This window comes from Microcebus murinus, chromosome 2, assembly GCF_040939455.1.
Source record: "Microcebus murinus isolate Inina chromosome 2, M.murinus_Inina_mat1.0, whole genome shotgun sequence".
Taxonomy (NCBI): Eukaryota; Metazoa; Chordata; class Mammalia; order Primates; family Cheirogaleidae; genus Microcebus; species Microcebus murinus.
Window position 1 is genome coordinate 45,187,735 of NC_134105.1, and position 26,482 is coordinate 45,214,216.

A 26,482-nucleotide genomic window follows, 5' to 3' on the forward strand; every position below is an offset into this window, starting at 1 on the left:
AATGAATAGATGAATGTTAGCAATTCCATTCCCTAATGACTGTACCATCTGCATTCCTCTCTGTTCTCCAATCACAGTAAGCAAGGGCTTAATTTATGGAAAGAAAAACATCTTATCACCAAAATTATTGAGGGGCCTTGATTAAGGGAAAAACAATGCAAACAGAAGTTATTCTTATTTTATTTTCAGTTTAATTATTAAATTGAAGAATTACACTGAAATGGCAGGATTTATCAAGTATTTCAAGGGAGAAACAGATACGAGTTATCTTTCTTATGATCAAATCTTGATTCCATTACAGAAAATGCAATCTATAGATAGATGGAGAAAACAACTACATCAACTCCTTTGACTTCCCAGGTCAGTGACAGAAACAAAATTCAAACTATGAGGTCCTATTACCTAAGCAATAATCATTCTTTCTTTTTCTCTTTAAGAACCTTTACTCCAACATAAATGAAGCCAAACGATAACACTGATGAACAGACTTAGCTATCCAATCTCAAAAGCAATTTGTCTGAAAGAATTCTGCACATTAGATTTAAACAGCACCCAGATGGCACTCTGATGGGTGCTCTACAAATCATTAAATAAACAAATAACAGATTGTTCCTAAACAACCAAACCTCCCAGGACAAGAGGAAATATATGAAGAAAGATGCAAAATAAAATAATTAATCATGATTAACAAAGCAGTTATGAAGATTCGAAGACCTGCTTTCAATAGTGCAGTGCTTTGAACAAATGAGGGACTCAATAAATTTTTGAGATTATTATACATAACCACTAAAAACAAAAGTTAAACCTAAAAAGACTATCCTTTCAATATTTTCAAAGCAATGTTAGTTTAACCTAGGAGTGAGAAGGAAAGGAGGGCAGTAAAGCAGCTTCAACCAATTTTGTACATGTTAAAGTTTAGGGGTTTCAATAGCTCCCTATCAAAATACAAATACAGTTGGCTCTCTGTATCTGCATCTGTGGATTCAACGAACTGAGAATGTAAAATATTCAGAAAAATAAAAAATAAGAATACAACAAGTTTTTTTTTAAATACAGCATAACAACTATTTATATAGCATTTATATTGTATTAGGTATTATAAGTAATCTAGAGATGATTAAAAATACATGGGATGATGTGTGTAGATTATAAGCAAATACTATGCCATTTTTTATCTCGGACTTTAGCATACTCAGATTTCGGTATCATGGGGAGGTCCTGGAACCAATCCCTCACTGATACTGAGGAATGACTGTATTTAGAAAAAGGGGAATCAAGTTAGTATAACACAATCAGAACAAACGGATCAGTGACTAGGTTTTCACTCTGTAGGACCAATAACTATACTAAAAAAATTATATTAGCTAAAAATTGCTAAGCCCTTCTAACCTATCTATAGTCATCATCTGAGAGATGTAGTATTCCTTAAATGTTCATATATATGAATATCCCCTAAAAATGAGAAAACAGAATATGCTAAAAATTAGTACCCATAATTCATGATAAATATGAAAATATCTCTGGTATTTGTTGTTTTACAATACTAAAATATCCTCACCAAAGGATATTATTATAAATTCAAGTTATTGTGTCAGACTTACCTCTTGCAATTTAGACTGTATCCACTGGCCCAAAAGTGCCAAACTATCTCGAGGACAAATGGCCCAAATCATTATGAGAAAAATCATACCTAGGAAATCCAATAAATGAACCAAGCTAGCCTTTTCTGCCTGAGAATAATCAAAATAATGAAAATTACATTTAATAAATTGAAACAGCTTACATTTTCTAGTTCATTATGTGTAATCACATTAAATAACTACATATTTTTTTTTTTTTTTTTTTTTTTTTTTGAGACAGAGTCTCGCTTTCTTGCCTAGGCTAGAGTGAGTGCCGTGGCGTCAGCCTGGCTCACAGCAACCTCAGACTCCTGGGCTCAAGCAATCCTCCTGCCTCAGCCTCCCGAGTAGCTGGGACTACAGGCACGAGCCACCATGCCCGGCTAATTTTTATATTATATATATTAGTTGGCCAATTAAATTCTTTCTATTTTTATGGTAGAGACGGGGTCTCGCTCAGGCTGGTTTTGAACTCCTGACCTTGAGCAATCCGCCCGCCTCGGCCTCCCAGAGTGCTAGGATTACAGGCGTGAGCCACCGCGCCCGGCCAATAACTACATATTTTTAACTGACCTTCACCAACTTAGATGGAAAGTTTTTTTCTTCATTGAGGTTACTCTTTCCTGGTCTGTTTTTCCCTTCCCTTTTTTACATACTTATATATCCATTCATTCATTTAACTAGCATTTACTGAGCCACTTACTATATTAGTCACATGTTATTAACCTACAGTTTCTTACATTAACAAGCAAAACTATCTTTTAAGAAAGGTACAATTATCCCTATTTACAGATAATGAAACTGAGAGAGAGCTTAAAAGAGTTGTTTGAATTCACACAGCTATTAGTAAAAGGCCCAGTAGTTAAACCTGGGCAATTTCAGTTTCTAATATATTCACTACGTCTTTTTAAAAATCAAATAACTGTGTTTATTTTACTTATATATCTGAATAAAGATTAAACACTACCTAACATATGAAGTAGTTAAAATAAGGAAGAATTCAAAAAAGGACTGGAGGTTTCTTTTTGAAAAATCTTTTAGTTTTCAAGACCCAATATACAAAACATGATTCATTTATGCAAATTTGCAATTTTATAAATCTGGTATTTCTCACTGGGGAATCAGGTTCTGTGAATTTCTATATTTACTTATAGCAGCAACCAAAAAATGTTTTACATAAAATAGCCGTTTTCAGTAGTAATATCTAAATATAAGTTTAATGTACTATATTGTTCACTGTTTGCCATTAAAGTTGATTAATAAATGTTAACATAATGCTGATACTGATAATATAGCAGTCACTACTTAAAGGTATGAAACATGACTGAAAACTAAAAATAATGACCTAGAATATGTCTCTTAATAATATATTCTGCCCTCACAAAACATACTTTGCTTCATTATAAGAACTATGTTATGAAAAATAATTATGGAATCATTTTAACACGAAAGAGTGAAACTCAGAATGATGAAGCCATTATATAAGAGAAAGTCTTTGTTATAAATTATTAATTATAATTGCTACTATACAGTCTTAAAAAACTAGAAATAAAAAAAAAAACACTTTTGTGTATTGGTGGAATAAATAAAACAACATAAAAGATTACATCAAATCAGGCTGGGCGTGGTGGCTCACGCCTGTAATCCTAGCACTCTGGGAGGCCGAGGCGGGTGGATTGCTCGAGGTCAGGAGTTCGAAACCAGCCTGAGCAAGACCCCGTCTCTACTAAAAATAGAAAGAAATTAATTGGCAAACTAAAAATATATATACAAAAAATCAGCCGGGCATGGTGGCGCGTGCCTGTAGTCCCAGCTACTCAGGAGGCTGAGGCAGGAGGATTGCTTGAGCCCAGGAGTTTGAGGTTGCTGTGAGCTAGGTTGATGCCACGGCACTCACTCTAGCCTGGACAACAAGTGAGACTCTGTCTCAAAACAAAAAAAAAAAAAAAAGATTACATCAAATCAAAATTGAGACTCCCAAAAGAGAAAATATTATGTTGATAACATTTAAGACCTCTGCCAAAGAACTATTAATAACTATTTTATATTTTTAAGGCTATTTGCTTTTTACATCTCATCTAATTATTGTTCTTGCACTGACAGAGATGACAATACACTGAATATGAGCATTGAACCAGATGCCAGAAAAACAAAGGTACTGAACAATAACACCTTTTAAATGTCAAAATCACCAAAACTGGTTTTACAGTTATGAAGCCATTGCTTAAAAGATATTAAAATGCATATGATAACACTATTTCAACTGCTTAGACAATTCTTGTATATATTTAAGAAAAATATTTTTTAAGTTTTCTTATAACTCAGAAGAAATAAAGGAGAAAATCACTACTTGTGCTTCAGAAAAGCACAACTTTGGCTCACCTCATCCTAGTAATCTCTAAGAAATAGGCAGAATTTTAGATGACTTATAGAAGGATCAGAAATATCATTTCTATTTGAAGTTAATAGTATTTGTATTTCCGATTTAGCATTTCACAGTCTTTTCACTATTTACTGGAAGCACAAAGGCATTTATCTTCATATTTTCAATTAAAGAAAATATACTTCTAATTATGTAGACAAAGAGTCATTTATATTTTTAATAAATAACAAAAAAATGAGAAGCATAATTCAACAAGAATTCTATGATCTTTAAGAAAAGTACTGTTAACAACCAGGTAACTGTGGTAAAAGGAGGAAACACTGGACTTGTATACAGAAAATCTGGGTTAAAGTCCCAATTCTGCCACTTTTTAGTTATTTAATCTAATCCTCATATACAAAACAGGAATAATACATACTTCGTGAGGTATTAAAATTATAAATGAGAAGGCACATATTAAAAAGCTAGGTAAACTGTAAAATGGCAAGGGATCATTATTACTCTGCATTAATTATATATAGCACATTATTCTAGACATTTTCAAAGATGCTCCAAGCTATCTTCTGAGAATGAATAAAAAAGAAAGAAAACTGATTTATGCACTTAAACAGTAATTTCACTTTCTTACAATTAATTTTATGACTAGATTACAAGTATGTTAATAATTATGGAAAGTTTAAAATCTAATTTGAAATAATTAGAGGCTGAGAATAATTACTTTTTGCAAAAGAGACAGGTGATAAAAATAGTATTTAAGAGAAACAGCAATTATTCAGTACAAAATACTACAGACTAAAAAAATTCTCAAAATAGCCCATCACATTTTTCAGGTAATAGAATAAGGCAATTACTAAAAAACAAAATTCCATCTTTAGAAAAAGAAGAAATAAAATATAAAATTCACTTCTTTAAAAGATTTAACTTGCTAACCTCAAAGCAATATTTCAAAAACTGAACATTCATTTTAGGTACTTACAGCATGCCCAAGTACTGCGTGTGCTATTTCATGGCCCAGAAGGAAGGAAAGCTGATGAATATCATTTACACTATTTAAAAGCCCAGTGAAAATAAACACTTGTCCATTCTGCAGCATAAAGAAAATGATGTAAGCAATTAGAACACCATAAAAAATAAGGACATTAAATTTGACAAAAATATGTTTGAGAACATTTACTTACTGGAAGCACAAAGGCATTTATATCTGGGGAATCAACCACATGAATAATCCAATTGATCTCAGAGATCCCTGGGATATCTTTATTGCATTCAATTAGATGATAAACCACTTCTTTAACAGTCAGATATCGGGCATCTTTCTCAGTTAGCATATCATTTTTAAATTCTTCCATCCACTGAAAGATTAAAAAGTATTCTTTATTTTTTGTGCTACAAATGTTGTAGTGGTACAAAATAGCTTCATGGAGACTTACATGGCCTACCCATTGTTGAACACTTTTAAGTTTTAATTATATAAAAATTTGCATATGAAACACTCAAATTTGAATTATTCATACAAAGGCAATGCAGTGTTTCACAAAGAAACAAATTCTAATACTAAGATTTTCTTATGGACTGAATGGATTGAAATCAAATTTCATTCATTTGTTTTAACCTATAAACAAATAAAATGGTTAAATATTATTTCTACTTTTCTAAATATTTTAGCAATCATAGTGCCACCTAAGGAACATAAAGATCTCATATAAGAAAATTAAGTACAAAAGAAAAATGCTTAAGTAACCCACTGAATAGAAAAACAGCCTATACTTAATAAAAAGGTTAAGCTTTTACCAAAAAAAGATAACATTTCATTAATTTTAAACTGTTTTACTCACACAGATTGAAAGGAAATTACAGAAATCTCAGAACTAATGAGCAACTGTCTCTACATCATGCTGATTAAAACTAGCCTCTATGTGAAGACTCTTTTTCTGAAGATGTTCATTGAGAAATCTTTCAAGTGTACTGAGAAAAGGATGTTCTGGAAATATTACTTTAATATCCATAAAATGTATAATTTTTTTCACATAACCAGCAAGTTGGCAACTTCTTCCTTGAGATGCCTTAAAAAGACATGATTTTGTAGAATATGAGTTTAAAATAATTTTTGTATCAATCAGCATTTTTTAAAATAATTCACCAACATAAACTGCCTGAAATAAATTTTAAAAAACTCACTACTTATTAATCCTTCTGAAGTAGAAAGGATTGTATGTAATTACAGCACTTTGTAATATTCCTATGAGAACATGCATTTAAATTTTCCTATCATGCAGGTATTACATTTGTAGCTTAAATAAGAAAAAAAGAAAAGTATAATTAAGGCTACATATACACATATGCAGATACATATAATTTTTAAAATTTTTCTTAGCAATATGAATTGGTAGAAGATGCACTAATTTAATATTAGGTCTGCCTCAAACTTACCTTATACTTGCCTCTGACTAAATTCTAAGCAACTCCTCAAATCTCTACTACAAGAGATTGGTCTTACTTTCAGAACAATTTTTATAGTGAAAAACCATTGTTATTTCTTCTTTGCATGGTAACTTCCCATTGACTAAGTCAGAAGCTCATTTGGAATAAAAAGATATAAAGATCTAACCATACCAAGTGACGCTATGACACATCAATTCAACAAACATTAATTAAGCCACAGAGCACATACCACATATGTATGCACTGGAGATAGAATGATCATCTCTGTCCTTAAGGAAGAACTCACTAGATTACAAAATGTTTAACTACCTGAGTTATTATACTTTCCAAGGAGTTAGGAGTTCAGAATTCCAACTTCATTTTGGATTCAAAGTACACAATAAATTGCCAAGATTGATGTTTGGAAAAAAACTATCTTATTGTATACCTGACTTTCAAGTTATAAAAATTCTGACTATAGATCTATTTATTCAAGCACTACTTTACACATTGTGCTAGTGCTTAAGATAAAATGATAAACAAAACAGACAAGATCCCTGCTCCATGAAGCTTAGTCTAACAAGGGAGACAGACCAGCAAAAAGTAATTATGCAAATAATTATTAATGTGTTACCATCATGTAAGTGCTTTAAAGAAAAGCATAGTCTGCAAAAAGAAAAAAAACTAGCAGACCTAACCCCAGTATAGCCAAGCACTGGGCACAATTACAAATGAGCTGGTTTATAATTCAGTCTGTATGAAAGATACCCCTAGAGCCTGATCTAGTCACCCTGCCTAACCCAGTCTGGATAATCAAGGCAGGCTTTCCTGAGAAAGTGACATTTAAGATGACAGGTGCTGAGCAGAAGTTAGCTAGGTGAATGGGAGGAAAAAACAACATAGGTAGGAATATTAAGTGTGAAAGGTCTGAGGCCTTCTGGAAAAAAAAATGCTAATTTCATATCAAAGACTAAAATTTAAAAGCAGCACATCTTTCATATTTAAAAATCTTTCCTGCTTTGAGTGTTATATTAAGCAATCCAATTAAAAACAATTCTTACTACTTACTGCTTCATATTCCAGTTCTGATAAAAGTCTGAAACGCTCTTTCCCCAACAACAGTAGCTTGCTTCTTCCTGTGATTGGACTTACTTCCAGGTGAGTAAAATAAAATACTATGAATACTAATCCAAAACTACTCAAACCAAGGAATAACTTCCATTTATTCTTCCTTATACTTTCTTTAAATAGTTCCTTCTTGTTAGGAGGAAGTGCCTGCCACCATTTCCTTATGCCCCTAGAGCAAAAAGAAAAATTTAAAGTTTTGATAATCTTATCAGCATATATTGCTAAAGCTCAAATGCATACACTAGAATTTCATGTCCTCAAACACTTGAAATTTTATGATATAGTTCTCTATATAGATGGCTTTTTCAATTTATAAAATTCTTAGCTAAATGATGAAAAAGTAATCAACTATACAGAGCTACAGTTAAAAATTCTAACGCTGATTTCAATTTTCTTCTTCAGCTATTTTAAGTATAAATACTAAATGAGGAGCTATTTTACTATGACTACCACTAGTTAACATTTACTGGCTATTTAACACATGCAAAGTGCTTTCCTAATCATTGTATATATTAGGAAAGCATTGTATATATTAGGAAAGCCATCTCATTTAATCTTCATAGTAACACTGTTACAGAAGAGAAAATTGAGATATAGAGAAGTTAAGCAACTTGTGCAAGGTTACAGAGGTAATAAGAGAAAAACTAAGCAATGAAGGCAGTGACATTCCAGAGTCTGACTACTTAACCATTTAATAGGGATAAATGACCTAAATAAATATCTAAGGGGTTACAATACAATAAATCTATACCTCTAACCACTATTCTTCCCACTGCTCCTTAAACTCCTGGCACAATCTGCCAGTGTTTCAGCAAGGTACAAGGAAAACTACCTCAGCATTGATTTTGGAAATAAATAGTGCTCAGTAGCAGAAACTCCACTATCCTCTTTAGAACATAAGAGAGGTAATAAGAAGATCATAAGCACTGTAATTAAGCAAATAGGAAATGTTATAAAAAACATGTGAGGAGGTCCACTTTTCTCCCAGGCAACAGTATTCTCTACGAGCGTTCAGAAACATTTTGACAACAAGCAATGTTTCCAATACTGGGATAAAAATTTTTCCCTGTGAGTTCAAACCACAACAAAAATTTAATATACATACATCATTCTCTTGACAAAAATTTATTTTACAAAATAACTTCTTAAAGTTATGTTCATTTTGTTAAGCCACACACCTGAAATGCCTTTAGACAAAGTGTTTCAAACTGAAGGGACATAAACCAAACTATGAAATACACTTATTTTCTATTGAAAAATTGATGACATGATTTATTTAAAATATATGCAAGAAATATTCCAAAAGGAAATTGTAGGTGACTTACAATAGTAACAAAAACAAGAAGGTTAAAAGTAAATAACTTAAAAGGATGAGAATGCATTAGAAATCAGAAAAAGCTATTACCCCAAGAACCTAGATCAGTTGTTGCTTTTAACTGATAGCTACTCTGACTGTATCTTTTCTGGGTGGCAACACCAAATCATGAAGAACACAATAAATTACACAGCAGAAGCTCTCAATTTTTGATCAAAAGCAAACTGGGTTGGTTAGCATGAAAGTACAAGGAAGGCTAAAAGGGACTTCATAGTTATCAAACTCAAAGTTTTAAGAGGAGACAATGATTGGCTTTCTTCAATCTTCATCAGATAGTAGGAAAAAAGGGTTAAAGTACTATTTAGCTGTGAAGATACTAATTATTACAAAGGGCCACTAAGAGAAAATAAAGATTTGTTGGAAATAAAATAGGAATATTAATAGTTTAAGAGTTAAGTAGGAAGGAGCCCATTCTCACATAAGCAAAGTTCCTCAGTGTCATGATTTGCTGCCTCAAATTCCACAAACTAAAAAGGCATGTTTGCAAATACTGTTCTCATCCCTGAGTTATAACTCCTGATTCTTCTTATACTAATAAATATCTTTTTTACAGTGTCCATAAAATATTTAAGAAAAACTTTTAAAAGATCAGACATTTTTACACCATAAATTAATGTGCAGAAAATTATTTCAAGATTACTAAATCACATATAACAAATTTGGGTAGGACCTACTGGAACTTAATTTTGAGCTAAATAGGTGGTTGGAAGGGGATTTAACAAGGTCTCTTTAAAAGTATAATTTTACAAACACAAAAGTTTAATTGTTAAAAGTTAATACAAAATGTAAATGCAAAAAGTTAATACAAATGTTTAGTTTTTAAAAAAAGTTCTTTACCTGCCTACAATGATTGCAAGTAGCTTCTGTACTGGTTTAAGAATAATCAACAACAGAGGAACTGGAGCAGCTTGAAACCGTGGAGAAGTGTGGAAACATCTGATAGCTCTTATAGGAGAACAGCTTAGACGACTCAAAAGAGCAGGAACTACTGTAACGTCTTTTATCAGTAACTGTCTTGAAAAAGAGTCATTCCATGCAGTGTATTTGCTGGTAGTCATCCAAATTTCCTTACTTTTGCTACTTGGGAGGCATGCTATTCTTTTGTTTTTAAATGTCCTATAAAAAGTAAAGTTTCCAGGCAGAAAAGTCAACCTATTACACTGACTTACTCCCAGTCCCTGACACTTATTTACTGTACAGTTAATTTGTGAGGTTACTACTATTGTGTTACATTTTCTCCAGTTGGCTAGTGAATTAAATCGGAAGAAAACACAGTTTCTAGCAGCAGACTGCAGTCCACACATGAAGCTCATCATTCTTTCACTTGATTATCTGGAACACAAAAAATAAACTATAAATATCTGTGCAAAATATTAATTTACCAAACTGGAAAAACAATATTTATTCGATGGGTGTATCAGTTCTTCCTTTACCATAACTCAGACTCATTCACCTTAGGCTTCCTTCTACTCACCCCCCTACAGCAATGCCTTTCAGCAATGCAAACCAGAGGAGCATATATAACATTACTTTTACTACACAATGTGTAGTAACTTTAGAAACTTGAATTATTTTCATTTCATTTTTTGTTAGGGAGGAGTCTATTTTTATTTTAATGACAAATTATTTGGGGAATAAGAAATGGATTATTTAAAAACAACTATAAAATATTGTCGATTTGCAGTAACTAGGAGGAAGAAGTATGTAATGGAAAAATCTAACTTATAAAATGCACGGGACATTAGACAATGACAGACAGTGATCCCAGAGAGATGGGAAACAGATGAAACAATTGCACCAGCTTACTGTCTGGAGAGTGTTTCCAGGCCACAATACAGACAGGGTAAACCTAGGTGAAGCCTAATGGTCCTCCTAAGTTGAAGAGATGAAGCTGGGAGTTCAAGGAGACCAAGGTAGCAAGAGCTCACAGGGCAGAGCACAAGAGAAGATAGAGCTACACAAAAAAAGAACTCCAGACATCTGTGGAGCATACCCCTCTCACATTGAACTAAGTCCTGTCAGGACATACGTGCAAGAAAACACCCTGGAGCTTGGAAAGAACACCTGAAAGATTAGAGGGAACAACATACAGAGCTCACACAGGGCAGGGTACAGTGCCTATTCACACCCATCAAATTGGAAAACTCGTAATTCATGGGCTCTAGATAGAGTACTCAGAGGGTTCTGCCTCAGTATTAGGGAAAAATTAGACCTAGACCAAAAGCTGCTCTGGCCCAACCTAACAAAGATAAAAAGCAACACCCAAAGAGATAAAAATGCTTCTAAGCATCCCAGAAAAAAAGCTCAAGAACAGTTATTATAATACAGAAATATCCAGCACTTAACAAGGTATTATTTACAATTAAAAATTCACAAGCAGTTAAGAAGCAGGATATGTGATCCATAATTAGAAGAAATATCAATTGAAAACTAACTCCTAAATAAATGAATGACAGCATTAGTAGACAAGGATATTAAAGTAGTTATAACTATATTCCATATGTTTAAGAAGCTAAAGGAAAATATGAGCATGTTATGTAGACATGGAATATATTTCTTTTTTTTTTTTTTTTTTTTTGAGACAGAGTCTCGCTTTGTTGTCCAGGCTAGAGTGAGTGCCATGGCGTCAGCCTAGCTCACAGCAACCTCAAACTCCTGGGCTCGAGCAATCCTTCTGCCTCAGCCTCCCGAGTAGTTGGGACTACAGGCATGTGCCACCATGCCCGGCTAATTTTATATATATATATCAGTTGGCCAATTAATTTCTTTCTATTTATAGTAGAGACGGGGTCTCGCTCTTGCTCAGGCTGGTTTTGAACTCCTGACCTCTAGCAATCCACCGCCTTGGCCTCCCAGAGAGCTAGGATTACAGGCGTGAGCCACCGCGCCCGGCCAGGAATATATTTCTTAAAAAGAACTATGCTTTCAGAATCTTGTGGATTTTGAAAAAAAAAAAAAAAAAAAAAAAAGAACTATGCTGAACTTCTAGACAAGAAAACTACAATACCCAGGATAAAAAATATACTGCATGAGACTAATAGCAAATTAGACTTTGTAGAAATAAAGATTTGTGACCTTGAAGACAAAATCAATAGAAACTATCTAAAATGAAATGAGAAAAACTGAAAAAACAATGCACAGAGGTAAGGAATAACTTTAAGTGGCCTAATATCCACCTAACTGGAGTCCCCAAAAACGGAGGAGAGGTAGACAGAAAAAAATACTTGAAATAATGGCCTACATTTCCCAAACCTAATAAAAACTATAAATCCACAAATTCAAGAAGTTTAATGAACTCTACACTAAAGAAAAAGAAACAAATGCAAGGCACATCACAACTCCTTAAAACCAAAGAAAGAGAAAACCTTAAACTTGACATTTTAGATGAACTGTATATAAATTCCCTGAAAAACACAAACTACCACAGCTCATCAACAAGAAATAATCTGAAGAGCCCTAAAACTAGTTTTTAATCAAATGTGCAATTTAAAAACCTTCCCACAAAGAAAACTCCAGGCCCAAATGGCTTCACTGGGCAATTCTACCAAACATTTAAAAAAGAATTAATACTAATTCTGTACAAATCCTTCTAGGAAATTCAAAAGGCAAGGATAGTTTGTAATTCATTCCATAAGAATGTAATCAGCATTACCCTGATACTAAAGCCAGAAACTTACATTATAAGAAGACTATAAATATCCCTCATGAATCTAAATATGAAAATTCTTAAAATTTTAGAAAATCTAGCTCAATATACAAAAACGGTAATACTTCATGCCCAAGTGAGGTTCACCCCATGAATGCAAGGTTGGTTAAGTATTCATAAACAATGTAATTCACCCTATTAACAGACTAAAAAAGAAAAACCACATGATCATCTTAATAGACACAGAAAAAGCATTTAATAAAATCCAATACCCGTCCCTGATAAAAACTCCCTGTAAACTAGGAATAGAAGGGAACTTCCTCAATCTCATAAGACATCCACATAAAAGCTAAAGCCAACAGCATATTTATTGGTGAAAGACTATACTTTCCTCCTAAGATCAGGTACAAGGCAAGGCCATTCACTCTCATGACTTCTATTCAACATTGTGCTGGAGGTCCTGGTTGGGGGCAGGAGGAGGAGAAAAGGGAAAGAAGGGGAGAGGGAAGAAAGAAATGGCATCCAGACTAGAAATAAACAAGTAAAACTATATTTCTAGATAACATGATCATCTATATACACAACCCAATGGAAGCAACAAAAACGTACTAGAACTAAATTTAGTAAGATGGCAAGATACAAGATAGATATACAAAAACAACTGTATTTCTATACACTAGCAAGTGACAGAACCCAGACCTGCCCCTGCCAAAAAGTACATACTCTGATTCTAGCTCTATAATATAACTGCTAAAAATGCAAAATATGAGGTATATGCATAGTGACAGAGAGATCAGTGACCACTTGGGGAGGAGTAGATATAAAGGGACAGGGGGAGGAACAACAAAAAGTGGGTGTGATGAATATATTCACTAACTTGATTGTGTTCTATCGTGATAGTAAAATCTAACTTACAAAATGCATTGGACATTAGGCAATGAAGGACAGTGATCCTGAGCGATGGGAAACAAAATATGAACCTTTTAGCAATACAAATATCTGCTGGTTTCACAGTTTGACATATATCAAAACTTATATGCTACAGTTTAAAAATGTCTTTTATTGTATACCAATTATAAATTAAACTATCTTTTAAAAGATACTACAAAGAGCTGGGTAAGTGGCACATGCTGGTAGTCCCAGCTATTCTGGAGGCTGAGGCAGGAGGATCACTTGAGCCCAGGCATTTGAGGCCAATCTAGTGGGCAACAAAGCTAGACCTGAGACCCCAGTCTTTAAAAAAAAAAAAAAAAAGATGTAACAACTAAATACAATGTATAAACTTTGATTTGGATCTTAGTTTGGAAGAAAAAAGTCAGCTTTCGAAGACAACTGAGACTGTTGGAGGAATCTGAATATGGATTTGCTTTTAGGTTAGGTAATTATTACTTATTTTCCTAGGTAATAATGATATTGTGGTTACAATGGTGAATATTTTATTCTTGAGATACTTGCTGAAGTATCCATTCATGATGAATAAAACTTATTTTAAAATTGCATAGCAAATGTGTATATACACACACACACAGAGGACATAAAGTCAATACAGTAAAATAGTAATAATGATTGTATCTAAGTGATGGTATATGTGCGTTCCTTAAATTTTTCTCAATTTTTCTGAGTGTTTCAAGATCTTCATAATAAAAGTTGGGAAAAAAAATAGGTAAAACTATAGGCTAATACAATAATATCTATAAAGATGCTTCAGAACTACCAATTTTAATAAATACTATTCTCTATATACCAAACTATTTGAAAATTACTCAAATTTATTTTTATGTAGTTTATACATTCTGCCCTTGCACTATTAACATGTGAATAAAAGGTATGCTAAATAAAAATTAATTCCAAGTTAATCCTTTTTGAATTACTACTAATTTTAAATTAGTAGAATCTAGGCTGATATATAATAGTTTGACATTATTAACAAGATAAATTCTGTTTTTTTCTTTTTTGAAACAAGCTGAAAAGTGGTAAAATAATTTAAGCCTGGAAGTCTTTTCAAAATTAGTATTTGAGTAACTAGTAAGATTCTTCATTAACTAGGTGGTAAGGGAGTTACGGGTGCAGCATAAAATATAGTCCTGCACTCAAGGGGGGGGGGTTATAGTCTAGTTGAGGAGACAAAAATGAACCTAAGTAAGACTATTAGGGGTTAATAAAATATGGTTCCTTAGTGCTATGTACTATATGAATTAAAAAAAAGATTTCCATAAGTAGCAGAATAGTTTAGGAAGGCAACAATTATTTTCTATGCCATTTAGGCAGACACAGAAAAACAAAACCAAAAATTGAAACTATTGTTTTAAATGGGAAAGTGTACTTAAGGTTTCAATATATAAAGTCATCTACTAGAAGTCAAACTGTAAAAACAGCACAAACCGCCGGGCGTGGTGGCTCACGCCTGTAATCCTAGCACTTTGGGAGGCCGAGGCGGGCGGATTGCTCAAGGTCAGGAGTTCGAAACCAGCCTGAGCGAGACCCCGTCTCTACCAAAAATAGAAATAAATTAATTGACCAACTAAAAATATATATACAAAAAATTAGCCGGGCATGGTGGTGCATGCCTGTAGTCCCAGCTACTCGGGAGGCTGAGGAGGAGGATCGCTGAGCTCTGGAGATTGAGGTTGCTGTGAGCCAGGCTGACGCCACGGCACTCACTCTAGCCTGGGCAACAAAGTGAGACTCTGTCTCAAAAAAAAAAAAAAAAAAACAGCACAAACCCATTTGCTTTCCTTTACATCAAATGTGATGATCTACTGTAGAAGATAAGCTTCAGACAGTTACCCCCTTTTTAGTAAGTGCATCCTACAGCCTCAACTTAAGGGATGGGCCTAGATGGCCACATTTGTCCCTAGCAACCACTGCCACTAACCACAGGGCTGAGAGTGGGTATCTGATACTGAAAAGATTTTACATAAGACAGTAGCTGGCACAGTGATATAAGGGCATGTATTAATATAAATTGGGGCTATAGCAGGTGCTGAGGCAAAATAAAGCAATATGCAAGTAAGTACTGCACATCAAAAGCTTTACAAAAGTGGGGCAGGACGCAGTGGCTCACGCCTGTAATCCTAGCACTCTGGGTGGCCGAGGCGGGTGGATTGCTCGAGGTCAGGAGTTCGAAACCAGCCTGAGCAAGAGCGAGACCCCATCTCTACTATAAATAGAAAGAAATTAATTGGCCAACTAATACATATATAGAAAAAATTAGCCGGGCATGGTGGCACATGCCTGTAGTCCCAGCTACTTGGGAGGCTGAGGCAGGAGGATAGCTTGAGCCTAGGAGTTTGAGGTTGCTGTGAGCTAGGTTGATGCCACGGCACTCACTCTAGCCTGGGCAACAAAGTGAGATTCTGTCTCAAAAAAAAAAAAACAGCTTTGTAAAAGTAGATGTACAGAAAAGACAAAGCAATACAGGTATGGAGAAAGAAAATAAGTGAGAGACCATGGAAGGAAGAGGGAGAGAGAGGGCAGGGGAGGAGAGAAGGAGGGAAGGAGAGAGACTGAGACTCTGCTGGTTCCCAAGAGACTACTGTGCTTCCAACATTTAATAGATCTTTATGAGCGTTTATATTAGCCCTAAAATAACTCCTTCTTCAATGACTTTCTGTATCTTGCAAATAAATGATCTCTAAGATGTTCACATGGTATAAAACAGTTACACATTTGTTTACATACAAATTGATAACATTTTAATATTATACACATTGTTTATTGAAACTAGCTGAGAGTTCCTTCTGTACTTTGTAAAGCTAAATTTTACCAATCTTCAACATTGGAATCAGTTCCAGAAAATATTGGATTATCTCTATGGTGACTTTAGCATCCAAAAGATCTCAGCCCACATTAAATCAGCCTTGTCAATTCCACTACCTTACTATCTCATTCTAGCCCTTCCTGGGTTCTGTGGCCTTAGCGTGTTGATTACCATACATCTCCTAATCTCTCTGCCTTACTTCACCACCAACCTCTCCTTCTCTAGTTCATCCCCCAAACCAGAACTAAAGCAATATTTCTGAAAAACGCAACCAGAGAACAGAATCCTACCCCCACAATTTTCTTTTTAAAGATGGTGTCTCACCATGTTGCCCAGGATGGAGTGCAGAGGCTATTCACAGGCTCAATTCCACTACTGCTTAACACAGGAGTTTTGATCTATTCCATTTCAAACATAGGCTGGTTCACCCCTCCTTAGGCAAACTTGGGGTCCCTTGATCCCAGGAGGTCACCCTTTTGATGTTGAACTTAAGTGCAGACTCCCTTGGCAGGCTGCACTACAGCCCAGAACGCCTGGACTCAAGTGATCCTCCTGCCTCAGCCTCCCAAGTAGCTGGGACAACATATGTGAGCCACTGTACATGGCCCCACAATTTATATAAAGTCCTACCCTGCTAAATACCATGTAGTCATTTAAAATATGAAGATCCGGCCGGGCGCGGTGGCTCACGCCTGTAATCCTAGCTCTCTGGGAGGCCGAGGCGGGCCGGATTGCTCAAGGTCAGGAGTTCGAAACCAGCCTGAGCGAGACCCCGTCTCTACCAAAAATAGAAAGAAATTAATTGACCAACTAAAAATATATATACAAAAAATTAGCCGGGCATGGTGGCGCATGCCTGTAGTCCCAGCTACTCGGGAGGCTGAGGCAGTAGGATCGCTGAGCCCCGGAGACTGAGGTTGCTGTGAGCCAGGCTGACGCCACGGCACTCACTCTAGCCTGGGCAACAAAGTGAGACTCTGTCTCCAAAAAAAAAATAAAAAAAAAATAAAATATGAAGATCTGTGTCATGACAAAAGGATATACAAATTTTAAAAATAATAACAATAAATGCTACTTGCAAACACTGTGTAGCAGGGGTGACAAGTATCTAAAACAGCAATGCACAACTAAACTTTCTGCAATGATGGAAATGTCTGTATCTGTGCTGTCTGATAAGGTAGGCCCTAAATGTGGCTACTGAGCACCTGAAATTTGCTGGTGCATTTCAAGAATAGAATTTTTAATTAATGGCCATATGTGATTAGTGACTATTGTATGGGGTCCAGGCAGGTGAATACCAGCAAAGTCATATTGATGAGAATGCAGATTCATGCCATCTAAAGGAGGTGTAACAAGTATAATGGAATTTCAACTTAGTGTGGCCAAATGTTTAAACACTTTCAAGGAAAATCGGAAATTCACATTTTATGTGAAATATACCAATTTTATTGGCAACCAATAAAATTTTTTTAACCACTTTGACCAAACATTCACAGATTTTTTTGTTTTCAACCTCTGAATGGTATGCTATTCATTCACTCATTCAGTAAATATTTAATGAGAGCCTTCCACATGCTAGACACCACTTCCGATTCTAAGGATACTGCAGACAACAAAACAAAGAACTCTTCCCAAACTGCAAAAATAGCAATGATAAAATATGCCAGTCTATACAAAAATAAATAAATCTTAGGAAAGGTACACCAAACTATTCATAATTACTTTGGGTGGCAGAATAGTGATTATGAGGGATTATTAGTATTTTCATTTTATATTGAGCAGTTTAAATTTGTACAGGATATTTTAGTTTTGTAAACCCCCCAACAGCTATTTTTTCTGATATCCACTGTTGTCTATTGGCTTTGATAAAGTCTTTTATATGGTAGCCAAGACCCTATCACTACTTCTCCAGGCACTTTCCTCAACCTTCCTTTTTCCCTTCCTAAGTTCCAGACCTCCTGATTTACTTACACCCCTCAAAAAAGAAAGCGCTCTATGCCTATACACATCTATTCACACTGCTTAGCTCTGCTCAGATGACAAGCAAACTCCTGCTCATCTCTCATGACTTGTGTGAAAATTTTTAAAAAGAATTCTACTGACACAGAAGGGATAAGCAAAAGTCCCAAACACTACGCATATATAATTAAAATCAATATGATTTATATCACTGACAACCAAGTGTCATTTAGAACAGAAATAGTGTCTGATATTTTGTATTCCCTGGTTTATCCTTAAGAAAGGGTATAAAGAATGAGGGAAGAAATCTATTTATGCATTTTCAAGAAGCCAATCACTAGATTACATAGCACATAAGAAAAAAATCAGGGCTGACACATTCTGTTCAAAGAGCTGTGGCAGGTCAACAAACATAGCTGGCAGACTTCTAAGATTACAAAATTAATGATGTGAGAAAATTAAACAATTTGGATTGTTAGCCTCTAAGAACATTTCAGATCCTTAAGTCTTTAAGTACCATCGCAGAATGAGCAAGTGCAGCACTCACTGGCACTCACAGCTGAAGCCTGGAAGACAGTTTTAACAACTCTCGCTGAAAATGACTATTTCTTCCCTAGTTTCTATGGAAACAGCTGTCAGATTGGCAAAAATAGGACATGTACTTTAAAACAATCATTCAAGCAAAGTACACACATGATGGAAGGCTTTAAAAAAGAATTGGGAGGATGCAGACTTGGTTCTTAAGCTCCCAAATGTCAGACGACACCCTTTCACCCTGGCTGCGAAGGACGGAGATGAACCTAAATCCTTTTAGTGATGGCTGCACGGCCTCGATCAACCCCCTGAGTTCCAAATGAGGGATTTTCATCTCCCTGGGCTCAAATTTCTCGTTGAGGCCGCATGGCACAATAAAACTGTTGCTCCATTTCACACAACGGGCGACGTTTAAACAGTGTAAACAGTGAGTTTTGTAGACAAGTTCATGAAGAAATTACCAAAGCTCCCTAGAACTGTTTAGACAGGATACTTTGTTTTGCATCGCCGAGTTTCGGCAGGAAAACTTTTTCTTTTCAAGAGTGAGGAGGAAAAAGAGACGGACTCGCAGACGCCTCACGCCGCTGGACGCGGCTTTCTAGGAGCAGGGTGTCAGGGTGAGGCCCACGACACCGCGTTCTTGACTCTTTAAACGGCGCCGCTGACGAGAAGCAGAGGCTGAGGGACAGGGAAGGCGTCTGGCCGGAAAACACAGCCACGGCGCCCGCGGCCGGCTTCCCGCATTTCCCGGCGAGGCGGAGGAGGATTTCCTCTCCCTCCCCCGCCACGCTCGCCTCCCGCGCCCGCACGCCGCCCCCCGCCTCCCCACCCCCGCCCGGCCCCGGGTCCCCGCCCTCGCCCCGGCGTCCCCCGGAGTTCTGCCCCCACCAACTCCCGCACTCCGCACCCCCTCCCTCAGCGAGGCCCAACTCGGAAAAGCAGGGCAAAGCGTCACCGTGAGGGCAGATTCTAGCAGGGGAGAGAACGCTCACTCCTCCGACACGACCTATGCGCACGCGCGCGCCTCGCAGCGGCCCCGCCCCCTCACTTCCTGCCCTCAGTCGAGGACCCCGGAGCCCTTTGCTCCGCCCACACCGGGCAGTCAATACACCCGCCCAGAGTCGTCCTCCCGGCGGGCCCCGGGGCCAGACTGGACTGCGGCGCCGTATCGCCCCCGTGTGGCCGGAGGAGGGATATGGCCCTGAGCTGGGCAGCTTGGCGGGAACAACTTAACTTTTTCGTGTCCTCCATACTTGACTTGGCTGAGCTGGGTCTTCTAAAGAATGATCAGGCAAGGCTGTGCCCGCTGTAGCTGGTAGGGCAGTACTGGACAAAAGGTTTTGGAAACAGGTGGTCCTTGAGCCAAAATTGCCTGTTAGAGGAGTCCCATAGTGGGCATCCACTAGTGTTCCTACCATGCTCAGTCACAGGCTAAGAGCAGCCTGGGCAGAGCATGAGCTTGTTACAAATATGGTGGCAGACCCAGAAAGTCTCGGGTAGGGGCTGGCTGCCGCCTACGCTCCCCACAGCAGAGGTGAGCGGCACATTTCTTAGGCTGCAGGCTCTGAGGATTTGGAGTTTGAATAAGTCTTCTGTTCTGGCTATACATCTTCTTGGTGCTGCCCTTTTAAAAATTATTTAACCAACATGCTATGGACTGAATGTTTTGTTCCCCCCAAATTCATATGTTGAACCCCAATCCCCAACTAGGGAGGTTTCTCCCCAATAACACTGTGCACGTAGATTTATCTGAGAGTCTGTTTCCAGGGAACCCAACCTAAGACAACTCAGTCTTCTCCAGTGGAAAACTGTATTAAATGCTTTGACACAGAAAGACATTGATTCACAACTGCTCTGGAATGTGCTGGAAACTAAATGCTGTGTTAAAGGAGAGAGTAATTCTGAAGAATTATGATGCATGGCTTGCCTCATATGAGGTTTAGACAGAAACTTAACAGGAAACAATCAAATCTCTGATGATCTAGATTCAGGCTGGGAACCAGGTGAAATGGCCACCGAATTTGATGAGGGTCACATAGCTGGGAGGCTGCAATGCATGCATGGCACCTTAGCTGAAGTGGCCTTTCATTCTTCTTGAATATGTGCCAGGCATGACTGTTCAACATGGATGAAATGACTGGCAGTGAATTTGAAATCACCCCAACAGGAGGCTTTCAGCATCTTCGGTATCATTTACATGCTCTACTCCAACAAAAATTAGCTCAGCGTTTTCTTTATCTCTGTGTTTGACTTCCTTTTCTTTCTTCTGTCATCCCAGCCCTTTTTCACACATAACACAAATAGATCTGCCATTTTTAAATTATTCTTTTGCTTAAAGAGAATGGTCACGCCAAGTTCTAGTATGTTATTTTTACAAATTGCCACCTGCATTGTTAGTGTGCTGCCTTCCTGACTGGTCTCCCACTTCCAGTCTCAGTCCTGTTGTCTAAACAGCAGCCACCATGATCCAGTTCCTGAGGTGGGTGCAGGATAATGCAATATGGCTCAGGGAGCTGCAGGCGGGGCCAAAGGGGAAGGTCACAACAAGGACATGTCCTTGTTCATTCCCCAGACGTTAGTTCTTTAGAGATTCCAGTGGAGTACTTTTCTAAGTGTCAGTACAAGCTCCTATTTATTGCACAAGTAAAATATTAATACCTCAGAAAAGCAGAATGGAGAAAACAAAATTACTCTTAATCTCACTACCCCAAAATAACCACTATTGACCTTTTCAAGAATTACCTGGGGCTTATAAATAGATGGATACCATGATGTCATGACTGGTGTTTTATTTCAGAACTTGTTGAAGTTGAGGTTACTTTTCAAGTTGAGGTTACTTTTCAACCCACTTGAAAAGCAAGATTAAAATTACTTTGAATATTTAAAACATTGATAGGATAAAAGTTTCCTCATTGTTGTTTTAATGTGCATTCAATGAGATAAATTCTATTTCATGCTTATGTGCTGCTTGGAATTCTTCTTTAGAAGAATGCCCTTGATGCCTCAACCCATTTTTCTGTAAAATATTCATTTTTATTGTATTGACTTGTAAAAATATTTTATATATTTAAGAATCATCTGTTATTTACACAGCCAACATTTTCCCTCCTTGACGTTCTTCTTTCCACTTTGTTGATCCATTTATACAAATATACCTAGTTGTTAACATTTTGATAAAGACAAATCTATCCACCTTGTCATTGTGGTTTCTGCTTTTTTTTTTTTTTTTTTTTTTTCTGAGACAGAGTCTCACTTTGTTGCCCAGGCTAGAGTGAGTGCCGTGGTGTCAGCCTAGCTCACATCAACCTCAAACTCCTGGGCTCAAGCAATCCTCCTGCCTCAGCCTCCCAAGTAGCTGGGACTACAGGCATGTGCCACCATGCCCGTCTAATTTTTTCTATATATATTAGTTGGCCAATTAATTTCTTTCTATTTATAGTAGAGACGGGTCTCTCTCTCTCACTCAGGCTGGTTTCGAACTCCTGACGTCGAGCAATCCATCCGCCTTAGCCTCCTAGAGTGCTAGAATTACAGGCGTGAGCCACCACGCCCGGCCGGTTTCTGCCTTTGAAATCATATCTACAGTGTGTCAATCCCAAGATTATATTACTTACCAATATTTTCTTCTAGTACTTCAATGACTTTGTTCTTTCTTAAATCTTTTAAACTTTTTAATCTACCAGGAATTTATTTCAGCATAAGGCAGGAGGGAAAAATATGACCTAAAATATGTTCTAAATGATTAGGGAGTAGAGGCCGGGCGCGGTGGCTCACGCCTGTAATCCTAGCACTTTGGGAGGCCGAGGTGGGCGGATCGCTCAAGGTCAGGAGTTCGAAACCAGCCTGAGCGAGACCCCATCTCTACCAAAAATAGAAAGAAATTAATTGACCAACTAAAAATATATATACAAAAAATTAGCCGGGCATGGTGGCGCATGCCTGTAGTCCCAGCTACTCGGGAGGCTGAGGCAGTAGGATCGCTGAGCCCAGGAGATTGAGGTTGCTGTGAGCCAGGCTGATGCCATGGCACTCACTCTAGCCTGGGCAACAAAGTGAGACTCTGTCTCAAAAAAAAAAAAAAAAAAAAAAAACAAGAAAACAAGAGATTAGGGAGTAGAGCTTTTACAAAAGATGCATGCATGTTTCCTCCCCTTGGCTAGGCCCACCTAGATAACTGATGTCCTGGGAATTCATTGAATGATTTATCCTTTCCTGACTGAAGCGACGCTGTTGTTATATGCTAAATTCATTTTATTTTCAAATATTGTCTGGCTCTTCTTACATATTTGACCTTCAAGATCAACTTTTGAACAATTTTTTTCAGTCCACCCCCCCAAAAAAAATGAGCTGGGATTTTGATTTTGTTATTGTTGTTTTTAATCTGAGATTAATTTGAGGAAAATGTATATCTTTGCAATGTTGACTATAAACCAGGAAACCAGCATGCATCTCCATCTACCTAGGTCTTTTTTTATGTCTTCCATAAAATTTTACAGTTTTCTCATATGGGTCAAAGCAGTATATTTTTTAAAGGAACTATAAACTTTTACTTCTTTGGATTATAGAATCTCAGAGCAGGAAAGGACTTAAAATTCACCTCGCCACCCCCACCCCATCTGTTGCTGAGTCCTCTTCTTAAACAACCAAAGATATGTGGTATATTTTTGGTGTTTTTTTTAAAAAGACATAATGATATCATACTATACATATTTTCTGAAACTTCCAGTTTATCACTTGAACAACATGCCTTGGAGAAATTTCTTTAACAATACTTACAGATCAACTTAATCCATTTTAAGTACTGCATGGTCTATGCAAAGGGTATTGCATCATTTAGTTTATTATTCCCCTGCTGGTGGACGTTTAAGCCATTTCTAATGTGTTGCTGTTGTGAATAACTCAGTTCACAACCCTGAGCTCTAATTAAAGTCAAAGTCCCCAAAATTCTGGAGCACACAAATACTGCCTGCACAGTGCCCCTCCTCAATTACTGCCACCAGGTGGCGCAATGCCTGTTCAAAGAAAGGCATTTCTTTGCTTTTCCCCGGAGTCCTGAGTTCTGCTCAACAAACATCTATTGCATGTGAATTATTAATATTTAGTAAATACTGGGCTTTTTTTCTAACCAATAAGCTTTTATTTTGGAGAAATTTTAGGGTCACAGCAAAACTGAGCAGAAAGTACAGAGGGTTCCTATATACCCCTGTCCTCACACGCACATGGCCTCTCTCATTTGTTAAAAAATTGAACCCACAGTTATCACCCCAAACCCACAGTCTACATTAGAGGCATTTTTTTTTTTTTTTGAGACAGAGTCTCGCTTTGTTGCCCAGGCTAGAGTGAGTGCCGTGGCGTCAGCCTAGCTCACAGCAACCTCAATCTCCTGGGCTCAACTAATCCTGCTGCCTCAGCCTCCCGAGTAGCTGGGACTACAGGCATGCGCCACCATGCCCGGCTAATTTTTTCCATATATATTAGTTGGCCAATTAATTTATTTCTATTTATAGTAGAGACGGGTCTCGTTCTTGCAAAGGTTGGTTTCAAACTCCTGAGCTCAAATGATCCACCCGCCTCGGGCCTCCCAGAGAGCTAGGATTACAGGCGTGAGCCACCGCAACCGGCCCTAGAGGCATTTTTAATGCACGAATTTCGACACAATAAACAAGTCAATTAATTCACTGATACTTATAGAGGACACACTATGTGCTAGGCATTCTATAGAACCTGCGGCTCCTGGGAAAATAAACAATCTCTTACTCCTCAACTCCCAAAAGTCCCAAAACAAAACACCAGTCATTACATCATGGTATCCATCTATTTATAAGCCCCAGGTAATTCTTCATCCATAAGACCAGTACATTAGGCAGCTGATTTCCAAATAATTTGGACAACCTCTGAAATGTGAGGTTTCCATGCTTATATTTCCATGTTCTCGCACATTCCACTCCTTCCGTGTGGGATACTGGATATTAGGAAGTCCCCCTAGAAGGAGGCCCTAAGATAAGGATTCAAATGTGAGTAATTTATTTGAGAGATGATTCCTAGGAAGCACTGCCTGGGGGTTAGAGAAGTGAGACGGAGAAGGAAAAGAAGCCATAGAGGATACACTAACAAACTAGCTACAAATGGGGCAAAGGGAGTATAGTCCCTTTGAGGAATGCTAGGAGAATGTGTACAACAGGCCTCAGAGTTTTCCCACCTGAGGGACGAAGGAGCTGGGCTGTTTATCTACCACTCCTGCCAGGAGTTAGTGGAAGGCTGTCCTGGGAGTGATTAATTCTATGGTACTTCCAGCCTCCTGCATGTAAAGTGGGCTCCTATGGCTACAGAAAGGCTCAAGCAAAGAACTTCATGTTCTGGCAGTTGTAAGTTGGACCAGTATGTGCAGAAACACGGGCCAGGCACCAACATGCAGGGACATGTGAGTAGACTCCAGTGGTATCTGCTACAAATGCCTTTCCTACCATCCCGTGGTTAATTCACTCTTTTTTTCTTTATTTTTTCTTTCTTTCTTTCTTTAGACATCCAAGCTGTGTTATGGTTAATTCACTCTTAAAAACACACTTGTTTGACTGGGCTAAAGGATGCCCAGATAGCTGGTAAAACATTATATCTGGGTGTGTCTCTGAGGGTGTTTCTGGAAGAGATCAGCATTTGGATTGGGTGACTGAGTAAAGAAATCACCCCCACTAATGCGAGTGGGCATAACGCCGTCTGTCAGGGACTCCAACAGAACAAGAGGTGAAAGACGGACCAGCCCGCTCTCTGTGCTTGAGCTGGGACATCCACCTTCCCCCGCCCTCAGATGTTGGCACTCCTGGTTCTGGGGCCTTCAGACTTGGACTGGGCTTACGCCCCAGCCCCCCTGGTTTTCAGGCCTCAGGCTTGGACTGCAACTACACCCCTGGCTTTCCCGGGCCTCCAACTTGCAGATGGCAGATCACAGCACTTCTCAGCCTTTATAACGGCAGGAGCCAACCCCTCATAACAACTCTTTCTATGCATCTACCTATATCCTACTGGTCTGTTTCTCTGTAGAACCCTAACTACTACATCTATCTAAAAGACAAAAAAGAGATATTCAGAGAGAAACAGAGGCCTGGCAACATTACTTGAGCCCTTGGATGCAGCCATGACTGAAGCTAACACCTCCCCTTCACTTCCTAGTTATATGAAGCAACATATTTTCTTTTTGCTTAAACTAGTTTGAGTTAACAACACTCACAGCTGAAACAGCCCTTACTAATATACTCAGTTACCACAGATCTAGTTTTCTCCTCAATCCATTTTTTTTCCTTTTCCCCTCCTCCCCCTTCTCCTCCTCCCCTTTCTGTCTCTCCTTCCCCCACTTCTCCTCCTCTCTTCCTTCTCCTCCTCCTCCCTTTTCTCCCCTTTCTCTACCTTCTTCTCTTTCTTCTTTTCTTCTCTCTCTCCTCCTTCTTCTCTTTCTCCTCTTGCTCCTTTCCTTTCTCCTTCTTCTTCTTCTCCTTCTTCCTCCTCTTCCTCCTCCACGTGACAAGCTTCCATCTAGCCTCAGGTCTCAGCTTAAACATAACTTTCTCAAGCAGATCTTCCCTAAACTAATCCCTGTTTCCACCCCAGGTACATCAATTCTCCTTGCTGAATGTCCTCATGGGCCCTTTATGCCTTTATAACA

At 37.7% G+C, this 26,482-nt stretch overlaps 1 protein-coding gene across 1 annotated transcript in view; it reads right to left on the reverse strand.

The window, feature by feature from the left end:
• Nucleotides 1-19,861, reverse strand: part of OMA1 (OMA1 zinc metallopeptidase) — a 55,697-nt gene extending 35,836 nt beyond the window's left edge. Inside the window, exons 1-6 of the mRNA XM_012785124.2 lie at nt 19,781-19,861; nt 9,764-10,258; nt 7,492-7,720; nt 5,181-5,354; nt 4,979-5,086; nt 1,602-1,730 (exon numbers count right to left, since the gene is read on the reverse strand). Of these exons, the coding sequence (XP_012640578.2) occupies nt 1,602-1,730; nt 4,979-5,086; nt 5,181-5,354; nt 7,492-7,720; nt 9,764-10,242 (1,119 nt within the window). The 5' untranslated portion in view covers nt 10,243-10,258; nt 19,781-19,861. The remainder of the gene's footprint in view (nt 1-1,601; nt 1,731-4,978; nt 5,087-5,180; nt 5,355-7,491; nt 7,721-9,763; nt 10,259-19,780) is intronic.
• Between the last annotated feature and the right edge of the window lie 6,621 nt (nt 19,862-26,482).